This window comes from Mustelus asterias, chromosome 21 (genome assembly GCF_964213995.1).
Source record: "Mustelus asterias chromosome 21, sMusAst1.hap1.1, whole genome shotgun sequence".
NCBI lineage: Eukaryota > Metazoa > Chordata > Chondrichthyes > Carcharhiniformes > Triakidae > Mustelus > Mustelus asterias.
The window spans coordinates 81,707,338-81,721,440 of NC_135821.1; the positions used below are offsets into that span (position 1 = coordinate 81,707,338).

Sequence of the window (14,103 nt, forward strand, 5' to 3'; positions counted from 1 at the left end):
TTAATATATAATGTGAAAAGTTGGGGTCCTAGCACAAAGCCCTACGGAACCCCACTCGTCACTGACTGCCAATCACAAAAAGACCCATTTATGCCAACTCTTTGCTTCCTAATTGCTAACCAGCTTTCTATCCATCTCAAGACATTATCTGCAATCCCACGTGTTTAACTTTATATAGTAGTCTGTTATCTGAGACCTTGTTGAAAGCTTTCTGAAAGTCTAAATAAACCATATGCATTGGTTCTCCTCAGTCAATTCTACTGGTTACATTCTCAAAAAATTCTAATAGATTCGTCAAGTATGATTTCCCTTTTGTAAATCCATGCTGACTTTGTCTGATTATACCAATAATCAGACAAAGTCAGCATGGATTTACAAAAGGGAAATCACGGGGCAGCACGGTGGCACAGTGGTTAGCACTGCTGCCTCACAGCGCCAGAGAGCCAGGTTCAATCACGGCTTGGGTCACGACCTGTGCAGAATCTGCACGTTCTCCCCATGTCTGCGTGGGTTTCCTCCGGGTGCTCTGGTTTCCTGCCACACTCTGAAAGACGTGCTGGTTAGGTGCATTGGCCATGCTAAATTCTCCCTCAGTGTACCCGAACAGAACCGGAGTGTGGCAGCTCGGGGATTTTCACTGTAACTTCATTAGTGTTAATGTAAACCTAACCGTGACACTAATAAATAAACTTTTAGAAAACTTTAACCCACTGCCTTCCAAATGCCGAGCTATGAAGTCCTTGGTAAAAAAACTCCAGCAACTTCCCCAGTACCGAAGTTAGGCTCACTGGTTTATAGGACCCTGTTTTCTCTCTACCTCTCTTTTTGAATAGCGGGCTTATATTCGCTACCCTCCAATCGGTAGGAACTATGCCAGAGTCCAAAGAATTTTGGAAAATAACCGCCAATGGATCTACTATTTCCAGGGCCACTTCCTTAAGTACTCTGGGATGAAAATTATCAAGACCAGGAGATTTATCCACCTTCAACCCCATCAATTTCCTGAAAACGATTTCTCTACTCTTGCAGATTTCCTTCAGCTCCTCACTCACACATGTTTCTTTCGGTACTTCTGGTACATTATTCATGTCTTTGTTTGTGAAGACTGAAGCAAAGTACAAATTTAATTCCTCAGCCATTTCTTTGTTCCCCGTTATGAATTCTCCCATTTCTGACTGTAAGGAGCCTACATTCGTTTTTGTCAATCTTTTTTTCTCTATACAGCTACAGAAACGTTTACAGTCAGTGTTTATGTTCCCTGCTAGCTTACTTTCATACTTTATTTTTCCCTTCTTAAATCAGTCCCTTGGTCCTCCTTTGCTGAATTTCAAACTGCTCCCAATCCTCAAGCCTACTGCTTTTTCTTGCCAATTTGTATGCTTTTTCCTTGAATCTGATACTATCTCTAATTTCCCTTGTTAAGCCACGGTATGGCCACAATTCCCTGACCACTCTTGCACAGTAAGAAGTCTCACAACACCAGGTTAAAGTCCAACAGGTGTATTTGGTGCTACCAAGTAAACCTGTTGGACTTTAATCTGGTGTTGAGAGACTTCTTACTGTGCTCACCCCAGTCCAACGCCGGCATCTCCACATCACTCTTGCACCAAACAGAAATAAACAACTTCTGGAGTTCACCTATTTGTTCTTTAAATGCCTGCCATTGCCTGTCCAATGTCTTTCCTTTCAGTAATGTTTCCCAATCCATCATGGCCAATTCATGCCCCATATTATCACAGTTACCTGGCCTCAGAATCAGTTACATCACTATCCACCTTGATAAAGAATTCTATCATATTATGATCACTCGTTCCCAAGCTTCACCCACAACTAGATTGCCATCTAATCCTTTCTCATTGCACAACACCCAGTCCAAGATGGCCTGCTCCCTTGTAGGTTCCTCAACGTATTGCTCCAGAAAACCATCACGTATACACTCCAGAAATTCCTCCTCTATTGTACTGTAACTAATTTGACTCTCCCAATCTAAATGCAGATTAAAGATGCCCATAATCACAGATGTTCCTTTATCACATGCATCCGTGATTTCCTGTCTAATGCTTTTCCCAATGTTACCACTACAATTTGGTGGTCTGACATGTCTGACAAAGGGGTTATGATGGAGGACAAAGGTCACAGTCTAAAGTTGTTGGACTCACTGTTGAGTCCCAAGGATTGTCACATGTTTAATTGGGAGATGAGGTGCTGCTCTCCCAATCTGTATTGGGCTTCACTGGAACATTGCAGCAGGCTAAGGGCAGACATGTCGGCAAGAGGGCAAGATACTGAGTTAAAATGACAGGAAGTCTAGGTTCATGCTTGCGGGCTGGACAAAGCTGTCCTGCAAGGCAGTCACTCAGTCTGAAGAGACCGCATTAGGAGTAGCGAATGCAGCATACCAAACTGAAGAAGATGCAAGTGAAATATTGCTTCACCTGAAAGGAGTGAGAAGGGGCAGGGTGGTAGGGGGTGAGCAGAAGATAGTGTCTTTGGTGACACCATGTTGGAGATGAAATAAACGGCAGAGGATGATCCTTTGAACGCAGAGGCTGCCAGGTGGAAATTGAGGACTAGGGGAGCCGATCATGGTTCTGGGAGGGAGGCAAAGGGGTGAGGGCAAAGATGCGGGAAATGGGCTGAACATGGTTTGAGTGCCCTGTCAATCACAGGGGTTGGGGGGGAACCACGGTCAAGGAAAAAGGTAGACATGTCAGAAGAGCCAAATGCGATGGATTTAGATAAACTTGAAGAATGAATGAAGCCCTTACAGGAAGCAGGGTGAGAATTGTGGTCGAGGTAGCTGTGGGAATTGATGGGCTTATAATGAATATTGGTGGTCACTATATCACCAGAAATGGAGACGAGATCAAGGAAAGGAAGAAAAGCATCAGAGATGGAAATTGGAAGTAAAATCGATAAACTTTTCAGGTCCAGATGAGAACAAGAAGCAGACATGCAGTGATTGATGTAATGGAAAAAAAAAGAGTTGTGGGATTGGGCCCGAGCAGGCTATCACATTCAAAGGATTATCCTCCTCCATTTCCATCAACTCCAACATGAACCTACCATGAAACACATCTTTCCCTCACCCCGCCAGTCAGCATTCTGCAAGGACCACTCCCCTCCATCACTTCCAACTCCTCATCCCCTTCCCTTGCAATCACAGGAAGTCCAACATGTGCTCCTTTACCTCCTCCCTCCTTACTGTTCCAGGCACAAATATTCCTTTCAGGTGAAGCAACATTTCACTTGGTCCACTGTATTCGTTGCTCCCAATGCGGTCTCCTCCACACTGGGAGTTTAAATGCAGACTGGGGGACCATTTTGGAAGACCTTTGTTCAGTCCGCAAGCATAACCCAACCTTCCTGTCTGTCGCTTGCCATTTCAACGCAGAATCTTGCTCTCATCCCCACGTGTCTGTCCTTGGCCTGTTGAAATGCTCCAGTGAAGCCCACTGCAAACTGGAGGACTTGCGCCTCATCTTACAAATTAGGCATGTGACAGCCTTCAGCACTGAACACTGAGTTCAACAATTTCAGACTGTCACTTTTCTCCTCCATCTTAACCCTCTTTATTAATCCAGAACATTTTTTGTCCCAAGGCAAAGCCCATTCCCCCACACTGGGCCATCTGTAACTTGTTCTTTAGTTTTGCTTTCACTGTGTATTGACCTTTGTTCTCCCATTAACAAAATTCAGTAATCTTGCCTTTATACCACTATCAGCACCTGCTATAGCCCTTCCCACTGCCATTAAAACTTTGTTGCAACCTCTCCCAGCTTCAACCCATCACTGACCTTATACTCTGCTCCAGCTGCTCCTGTTTATATAGTATATAATTCATCAAATTTATTCCTCTCCTCAGCTCTGAAGAGTCATATGGACCCAAAACATTAACTCCATTTCTCTCTCCAGAGATCCTGCCAGTCCTGCTGTATTTCTAGTATTTACCGTTTTTATTTCAGATTTCCAGCATCCTCAGCATTTTGCTTTTAAGTCTGGATCTGCACCCAGCTTGGCCCTGCAAAAGTACATAAGATAAAAACTCTAGAGAAAACAGTCCATCAAAAAATATGCGCTTGAATTATGAAAACACTTAACCGATTTATTTTGACTCAACTGCATCAGTATAGAATTAAAGAGAAAATGAAACACTTGCAACAAAATAATACAAGTTTCGAGGTTTTACATCATCTGCTAATACAGTTATGCATTCAACCTCAATCACCAGAATTTCTTGTCAGCCTTTGTATATCCATCTATGTTACAGAAAAAAAAAATTACATTATATAGCTCCTCTAAGTTCATGCCCAAGTTGTACTTTTTAAGTCAGTGCTTTGTAGATTTTTGAACTTATAAAATGGTCTTTCAGATGTGGGCGATACCAGCCATATAGTGTTGCCTTAAGATGATGGTGGGGGACATTTGTTTTGAACCGGTAGTGATTTTTTTTGTAGAAATAAACACCGTGATGGGTGATTTTGAAGGTACGAGTCAGCCCGTGGTGTAAATTAGACTCATATGAAAGCCACACAAATGAATGACAACCCAGCAACTTTTATAGTAATTTGTTCTTGTCCTAGTTCTAATGGAAACTACAAAGTGGCATATGCTACCCATGACATGGTAACAGACGAGGAAACTTGAGAAGGGTCCAAAATTAGTGTTGAATAGACAAGGCACCAGGACCAAATGAGATGCATCCAAGGATACTGAAGGCAGTGAGAATGGAAATTGCTGAAGAGCTGTCCATAATCTTCCAGTCTTCTCTAGACTTAGGGGAGATGCCAGAGGAATGGAGGATTACAAATCTTACACCCATGTTCAAAAAGGGTTGGTAGCCCCAACAAACACAGGTCAGTCAGTTTAACATCAGTGGTGGGCAAGTTTCCAGAAACAAGTATTTGGGAGAGAATTAATTGTCACTTAAGAAAACGTGCGATGATTTGGAAGAGCCAACATGGATTTCTAACTGGGAAATCGTGTTTAACTAACTTGGAGTTTTTTGAGGAGTTAACAAAAAGGGTCAATGAGGATAATGCTATTGATGTGGTGTACATGCACTTTTTGAAAACATTCGACACAGTGCCACACAATAAACTTGAGAAAATTTATAGCTCATGGAATGAAGAGGACAGAAGCAACGTGGGTACAAAATTGGCTGAATAATAGGAAGCAGAGAGTAACAGTCAATGGATATTTTTTGGACTGGAGGAAAGTTTGTAGTGCTGTTCCCCAGGGGTCAGTATTATTTACCTGATATATATTAATGATGTTCTTGGTGTACAGGGGACAATTTCAAAGTTTGCAGATGATACAAAACTTAGAAGCATTATAAATTGTGAAGAGGACACTCCAAAAGGGCATAGAAATTTGGTCGAGGGGGCAGATAGGTGACAGATGAAGTTCAATGTGGAGAAGTGAGAGATGGTGCATTTTGTTTGGAAGGACATGGAGTGGCAATACAAAATAAGGGGTAAAATTCTTAAAGGGGTGCAGGAGCAGAGGGATCTGTATATGTGCATAGATCATTGAAGGGGGCAAGATAGGCGGAGAGAGCAGTTAATAAAGCGTATAGTGTTCTGGGCTTTATTAATAAGGGCAAAGAATACAAGAGAAAGGAGGTTATGAAGAACTCCTACAAGACACCAGTTAGACCTTAGCTGGAATATTGTGGATAGTTCTTGGCACCACACTATAGGAAGGATGTGAATGCACTGGAGAGAGTGCAGAAGAGGTTTACAAGAATGGTTCCAGGGATGAGAAACTTCACTTATGAGGATAGATTGGAGAGGCTGAGACTCTTTGGAGAGAAGGTGGCTAAGAGGAGATTTAATAGGGATGTTCAAAATCATGAGGGCGCTGGACAGAGTAGATAGGGAGAAACTGTTACCGCTGGTAAAAGGTCAAGAAAGAGAGGGTACAGACTTAAAACGATTTGCAAAAGCAGTAAATGTGATATGTGAAAAAAAACTTTTTCATACGAGTGGTTCGGGTCTGGAATGCACTGCCCAGAAGCGTGGTGAAGGCAGGTTAAATTGAAGCATTCAAGGGGGCTTTAGATGGTTATTTGAGTAGAAACAATGTGCAGGGGTATGGGGAAAAATCAAGGGAATGAGACCAAATCATGATGCTCATTTGGACAGCCTGTGTCGACATGGGCTAAATAGCCTCCTTCTGCACTGTAACAATTCTGATATTTGGAGTGGGCAAATATCTGGGAAATGGAGTATGATGTGGGAAAATGTGAAATTGCCCATTTTGGAAGGAAGAATAAAAAAACACATTATCTAAATAGTGAGAGATTGCAAAACTCTGAGTCAGAGGGACCCAGATGTTCTAGTGCATGAATCACAAAAGGCTGGTAGTATGCAGGTATGCTTCAGTTGTACAGGACTATGTTTGGAGTACTGTGTACAGTATTGTTGTCGCCTTATTTAAGGAAAGATGCATATGCGTTAGAAGCAGTTCAGAGAAGGCTACTAGACTAATACAAGAAACGGCTGTATTGTCTTACGAGGAAAGCTTGGACAAGCTAGGCTTGTATCCACTAGAGTTTCCAAGAGTAAGAGGTGACTTATTCGAAACCCAAGATCTTGAGGGATGTCGACAGAGTGGATGCTTCCTCTTGTGCAATAATCTAGAATTGGGGTTTATCGGTTTAAAAAAAAAAGTGGTTGCTCATTTAAGACAAAGATTAGGAGAAATGTTTTTCTCTGAAGGTTCTGAATCTTCCTCAAAAGGCAGTGGGATCAGAGTCTTTGAATATTCTCAAGGTAGAGCAATGTAGATTCTTGGTTAACAAGGGAGTGAAATGTTACTGAGGTAGGTGGGAATGTGAAGTGGAGGCTACAATCAGAGCACCAATGATTGTATTGAATGATGCAGCAGGCATGAGGGGCTGAGCTGCCTGCTCCTGATCCGTATGTTTGTGTTTATTGAATTCAATTTCACAATTTGTTGTATGAACACATAACCAAATTGTTAATTCAGTACCATAACATTAACATGAAGATATTGATTAATTAACATGCAGTTATCCATCATATAGTTCCTACCCCTGCTGCAGTTGAGCTGACATAGGAATCCATGAGAGGACTTTCAAATATGGCCGACTCTTCATTGATGAGCTCCACATTTCTCCTTTTAAATAGCTGGAAGAGAGTAATACTTTGCGTCAAATCTCAGAACTTTCTAATAATGCACTCTTTTCCAGAAAATAATTATTTTGTGAAGGATAAACAAAAATGTTGCTGACTTTGTAGATTTCTTTTGTTATCCAAAAGGGTGAGATGGTAGGTAAAAGCATGGAATAATTTTTCCAAGAATGAGTGTCACAGTTTTAGGGATCAACTCGAGGATGTCTCAATTTCACATGCAAGGTTTTTCAATTCCGTTTTATAAATACATTTAGGCAAGTTTAAAAACATGTTTTTTTGCTGAATAACATTGAAAACTAAATTTCCAACCATGACCTCCAGGTTTCTTGTAATTAATGAACTTACATCCACATCGTGTCAAATCACATTTTAGGACATCTTAAAGTTCTTTACAACCAAGTGATTTCAAAAGGAATCAGGCACTGTTAAGTAAGCAGTCTGAGCATTCTTTAAAAAAAGTGGAAAGAGGAAAATTAAGCTACTGATAGAATCGACATTGGCAATACTAATTGTGCCAAAATAGCAACTCAAACTTGACCTCATTGAGAAATTGACCAGGACCCAACTTGTCAGCAGTGCTCAAACTGGCTTATTTTACTTCTGAAATAATTGTAAACAAAATGACCCAACTTAAGCTCATCCAATCTTTTTGTGTAGTGGGCAGGTAAACAGATAACCCGTTTACTGAAAGAGAGGTTCTCTGCACTGAAATTAAACATCAGCTTGTGAAGTGCCCTAATGACATCACCATCAAATCATTTCATCAGTCCTTAAAACAATTGTGCAACCACTTAAATATATAACATCTGTCCCCCCCCTTTACTTCTATGGCAATGACAACTAATTACTATGATGTTTAAATATAGTATCAATAATACACTAGACACAGTACTATGCATCATTAATCATTTCACACAGTTAATACTAAAGTTGATCAGGAGGACATCCATTCCTCTTTGGTTGGCTGCAATTTGGCTGTCCTTGACCCTAGAAGTATGTTTGGAACTTCAGTAGACATTTCTTCTCTTGGAACTAATTCTGCATCATTCTTACATGGTACAATAGCAGAGATACAATCATCAGGCAACTCACAGAATATACAGTGCAAAAGAGGCCCTTCGACCCACTGAGTCTGCACCGACGCATGAAAGGCCCTGACCTGCTCACCTAACCCCAGTTGTCAGCACTTGGCCCATAGCCTTGAACGTTATGGCATGGCAAGTACTCATCCAGATACTTTTTAAAGGATGTGATGCATCCCGCTTCCACCACCCTCCCAGGCAGTGTATTCCAGACTGTCACCACTCTCTGGGTAAAAAGGTTTTTTCTCAAATCCCCCAAAACCTCCCACCCCTCACTTTTAACTTGTGTCCCCTCATAACTGACCCTTCAACTAAGGGGAACAGCTGCTCCCTATCCACCCTATCCATGCCTTTCATAATCTTGAACGCCACAATCAGGTCACCCCCTCAGTCTGCTCCAGAGAAAACAACCCAAGCCTATCTAACCTCTATAAACTTAAACAGGGAATAGCTTTAAATTGAAGGGTGATAGGTATAGTTCAGATGTCAGGGGTAGGTTCTTCACTCAGAGAGTAGTAAGGGCGTGGAATGTCCTGCCTGCAGCAGTAGTGATCTCGCCAACATTAAGGGCATTTAAATGGTCAATGGATAAACATATGGATGATATTGGAATAGTGTAGGTTAGATGGGCTTTAGATTGGTTTCACTGGTCGGCGCAACATCGAGGGCCGAAGGGCCTGTACTGCGCTGTAATGGTCTAGGTTCTATGTAAACGTTCCATCTCAGGCAACATCCGGGTGAATCTCCTCTGCACCCCTTCCAGTGTGTTCATGCCCTTCCTATAAAGTGGCAACCAGAACTGCACACAGTGCTCCAGCTGTAGCCTCACCAAGGTTCTAGACAACTCCATCGTGACCTCTCTGCTTTTGTAATCTGTACTCCGATTGGTAAAGGCGAGTGTGACATATGCTTTTTTCATCACCCTATTAACTTGCCTTTCCACCTTCAGAGATTTATGGACAAACACATCAAGGTCCCTTTGTTCTTCGGAACTTCCCAGTGTCAGACCCTTCCTTGTCAAATTACTCCTTCCAAAAAGTGCGTCACCTCACACTTTTCAGGGTTAAATTCCATCTGCCACCTATCTGCCCATTTGGCCATCTCGTCTATATCTTCCTATAACCCAAGACACAACCTCACTGTTAACTACACGGCCAATCTTTGTCTCATCAGCAAACTTAATGATCCTACCCCCCACATAGTCATCAATGTCATTTATATAAATGACGAACAGTAGGGGGCCCAGCATGGATCCCTGTGGTATGCCACTGGTCTCCATCTGCTAAACCAATTATGAATCCACCTTATCAGATCACCCTGTATCCCATGTGCATTTGCCTTCTTAGTAAGTCTTCCATGTGGGACTTTGCTGAAATCCATGTAAATTACATCAACTGCACTACCCTCATCAACGCACTTGGTCACATGCTCAAAAAACGCAATCAAATTTGTTAGGCATGACCTCCCTCTGACAAAACCATGCTGACTATCCCTGATCAAACCTTGCCTCTCCAGATGGAGATAGATTCTCTCCTTCAGAATCTTCTCCAGTAGTTTCTCAATCACAGACATGAGACTCACTGGTCTGTAGTTCCCTAGCTTGTCTCTATAACCTTTCTTAAATAGTGAGACCACATTATCTGTTCTCCAGTCCTCTGGCACCTCCCGGTGATGATGTGGAGATGCTGGCGTTGGACTGGGGTAAACAGTATGAAGTCTCACAACAGCAGGTTAAAGTCCAACAGGTTTACTTGGTAGCAAAAGCCACTAGCTTTCGGAGCGCTGCTCCTTCGTCGGGTAAGTGGGAGTTCTGTTCACAAACAGGGAATATAAAGACACAAACTCAATTTACAAAATAATGGTTGGAATGCGAGTCTTTACAGGTAATCAAGTCTTAAAAGGTACAGACAATGTGAGTGGAGAGAGGGTTAAGCACAGGTTAAAGAGATTTGTATTGTCTCCAGCCAGGACAGTAAGTGAGATTTTGCAAGCACAGGCAAGTCGTGGGGGTTACAGATAGTGTGACATGAGCCCAAGATCCCGGTTGAGGCCGTCCTCATGTGTGCGGAACTTGGCTAACCCTCCTGGTGGCCAGAGAGGATTAAAAATTTGGGTCAGAGTCCCTGTAATTTCCTCCCTTGCCTCCCAGAACACCCTGGGACACAATTCATCCGGACCTGGAGATTTGTTCACTGTTAAGCCTGCCAATACCTTGTTACTCCCTATGGTAATTTTCTCTACAGCCTCCCAGTCTCTCTCCATTGGCCAGCCTCCCATCCATTGACTCGGTCTACACTTCCCGATGCCTCGGCAAAGCAGCCAGCATAATTAAGAACCCCACGCACTCTGGACATTCTCTCTTCCACCTTCTTCCTTCGGGAAAAAGATACAAAAGTCTGAGGTCACGTACCAGCCAACTCAAGAACAGCTTCTTCCTTGCTGCTGTCAGACTTTTGAATGGACTTACCTTGCATCAAGTTGATCTTTCTCTACACCCTAGCTATGACTGTAACACTACATTCTGCACTCTCTTGTTTCCTTCTCTATGAATGGTATGTTTTGTCTGTATAGCATGCAAGAAACAATATTTTTCATTGTATGTTAATACATGTGAGAATAGTAAATCAAATCAAAATTAAGTTCCATAACTACCTCCTCATTCACATGTGTGAAATATTCGTTTAACACCGTACCAATGTCCTCTGCCTCCACCCACAGATTTCCCCCTTGATCCTTAATGGGCCCTACTCTTTCCCTGGTTATCCTCTTCCCATTGATATAATTAAAGAATATCTTAGGATTTTCTCTACTTTTACAAGCCAGAGCTTTCTCATATCCCCTCTTTGCTCTCCTAATTGATTTTTTAAGCTCCAATCTGCACTTTCTGTACTCTACTAAAGCCTCCACAGACTTACTCCCCATATATTTGTAAAAAGCCTCTCTTTTCCTTCTCATTGTATCCCGAATGTCTCTGTTCATCCATGGATCTCTGGGTTTGTTACGCCTTCCTATTACCCTAGAGGGAATATGTTGGGCCTGTACCCTTCTCATTTTATCTTTGAACACCCCCCACTACTCTTCTGTAGATATCCCCACAAGTAACTCATTCCAGTCTACCTTCGCCAGATCCTGCCATATTCTGTTAAAATCTACTCTCAATCCAAAACCTTTCTCTGCAACTTGTCAATTTCTTTGGCCATAACAAACTTGAATTGAACCATGTTGTGGTCACTATCACCAAAATGCTCCCCCACCAACAGGTCAACCACCTGTCTGACTGGTCCAGAATTAGGTCCAGCACAGCTCCTTCCCTTGTTGGATCCTCTACATATTGACGTAAAAGGTTTTCCTGTATACATTTTAAGAACTCTACTCCATCTAAGCCCTTAACATGATGGCTATCCCAATTAATGTTGGGAAAGTTGAAATCATCAAATATAATTAGCCTAGTGTTATTTCTACACCTCTCCGCGAATTGCACACATATTTGCTCTTCAATATCCCTCTGACAATCTGGGGTTCTATAATAAACACCTAGCAACGTAGCTGTCCCTTTTTTACTCTTAAACTCTACCCACAAAGCTTCATTTGATGCCCCCTCCAAGATATCATCTCTCCTTACTGCAGTAACTGCCTCCTTAACTAATAATGCAATGCCTCCTTCTCTTTTACCCCCTTTCTGTTCACCTGAAGATTCTATATCCCGGGATGTTGAGCTGCCAATCCTGCTGCTCAGCCATCAGAGACATGGTTGGGTATTATATCAAAATTACATGTGTCAGTCCTCATCCTTAACGGATCCATTTTACCTTTACTACTCCTGGCATTAAAGTAGAGGTCCTCCAGCCATGTCTTACTCCCTTGAAACTTACTACCGCTGTATTCCCTCTGACCTGATTGCGTTTCTATGTTATACTGTGTCCCTATTCTACTCACAGTCTGGGTTCCCTCCCCCTGCCAATCCAGTTTAATTCTTCCCAACAGCACCAGCAAATCCGCCAGCAAGGATGTTAGTCCCACTCTGGTTCAGATGTAGACCGTCCTGCTTGTACAGGTCCCACCTTCCCCAAGAATGGTTCCAGTGGTTCAGGAATCTAAAACCCTCCCTCCTGCACCAACCCTTCAGCCACGCATTCATTTGTGCTATTCTCCTATTTCTGTACTCACTAGCTCGTGGCACTGGGAGTAATCCGGAGAGTACAACCCGAGAGGTCAATTGCCTAACTCCCTGAATTCTTGATGCAAGACCTCATCCCTCTTTCTACCTGTCATTGGTACCAACATGTACCATGACCTCTGCCTTATCACACTCCCCCATTCAAGATGCCCCGCAGCTATTCAGTGACATCCTTGACCCTGGCAACAGGGAGGCAACACACCATTCTGGAGTCTCTTTCACAAACATGGAAGCGTCTATCTGTGCCCCTGATTATTAAGTCCCCTATGACTATCTTTTGTAAACTGCTTGTATCCCTCTCGCACTTGGCTTTCCACCCACTTTTGTGACGTCTGCATTACTAGGGGTCTCAGAACTGAATGGTCTTGTTAGCAACAGACTATGGTTTTGTACGTGGGAGGTCATGTCTCACTAACTGAATTTACTATTTTGAGGAGGTGACAAAAATGATTGACAAGGGAAGGGCTGTGAATGTTGTCTACATGGACTTTAGTAAGGCATTCGACAAGGTCCCTCATGGCAGGCTGGTGCAAAAGATTAAATCTCACGGGATCAGGGGCGAACCAGCTAGATGGATTCAGAACTGACTTGGCTATGAAACAGTAAGAAGTCTCACAACACCAGGTTAAAGTCCAACAGGTTTATTTGGTAGCAAATACCATAAGCTTTCGGAACACTGCTCCTTCGTCAGATGGAGTGGATATCTGCTCTCAAACAGTGCACAGACACAGAAATCAAGTTACAGAATACTAATTAGAATGCGAATCTCTACAACCAGCCAGGTCTTAAAGGTACAGACAATGTGGGTGGAGGGAGCATTCAACACAGGTTAAAGAGATGTGTATTGTCTCCAGACAGAACAGCTAGTGAGATTCTGCAAGACCAGGGGGAAAGCTGTGGGGGTTACTGATAATGTGACATAAATCCAAGATCCCGGTTTAGGCCGTCCTCATGTGTGCAGAACTTGGCTATCAGTTTCTGCTCAGCGACTCTGCGCTGTCGTGTGTCGTGAAGGCCGCCTTGGAGATCGCTTACCTGAAGATCCAAGGCCGAATACCCGTGCCAGACACACGGAACAGCCATGGGGACAAAATTCGCACCTCAACATGCCAACATCAGCAGTCACGGGCATTCAGCCTTGGATCTTCAGGTAAGCGTTCTCCAAGGCGGCCTTCACGACACACGACAGAGCAGAGTCGCTGAGCAGAAACTGATAGCCAAGTTCCGCACACATGAGGACGGCCTAAACCGGGATGTTGGATTTATGTCACATTATCAGTAACCCCCACAGCTTTCCCCCTGGTCTTGCAGAATCTCACTCGCTGTTCTGTCTGGAGACAATACACATCTCTTTAACATGTGTTGAATACTCCCTCCACCCACATTGTCTGTACCTTTAAGACCTGGCTGGCTGTAGAGATTCGCATTCTAATTAGTATTCTGTAACTTGATTTCTGTGTCTGTGCACTGTTTGAGAGCAGATATCCACTCCATCTGACGAAGGAGCAGTGCTCCGAAAGCTTATGGTATTTGCTACCAAATAAACCTGTTGGACTTTAACCTGGTGTTGTGAGACTTCTTACTGTGCTTACCCCAGTCCAACGCCGGCATCTCCACATCTTGGCTATAAAAGACAGAGGGTAGCGGTGGAAGGGTGTTTTTCTGAATGGAGGTCAATAACTAG

At 43.0% G+C, this 14,103-nt stretch overlaps 1 protein-coding gene across 3 annotated transcripts in view; it reads right to left on the reverse strand.

Moving 5' to 3' along the window:
• Positions 1 to 14,103, reverse strand: part of LOC144509457 (importin subunit alpha-7) — a 167,029-nt gene that overhangs the window by 121,807 nt on the left and 31,119 nt on the right. For 2 of the 3 annotated variants that reach the window (XM_078238359.1, XM_078238360.1), the window contains exon 3: positions 7,059 to 7,154. In XM_078238359.1, the coding sequence (XP_078094485.1) occupies positions 7,059 to 7,154 (96 nt within the window). Of the gene's footprint in view, positions 1 to 3,951; positions 4,023 to 7,058; positions 7,155 to 14,103 lie in introns of those variants that run through there. The other variant, XM_078238362.1, reaches the window with a different exon arrangement.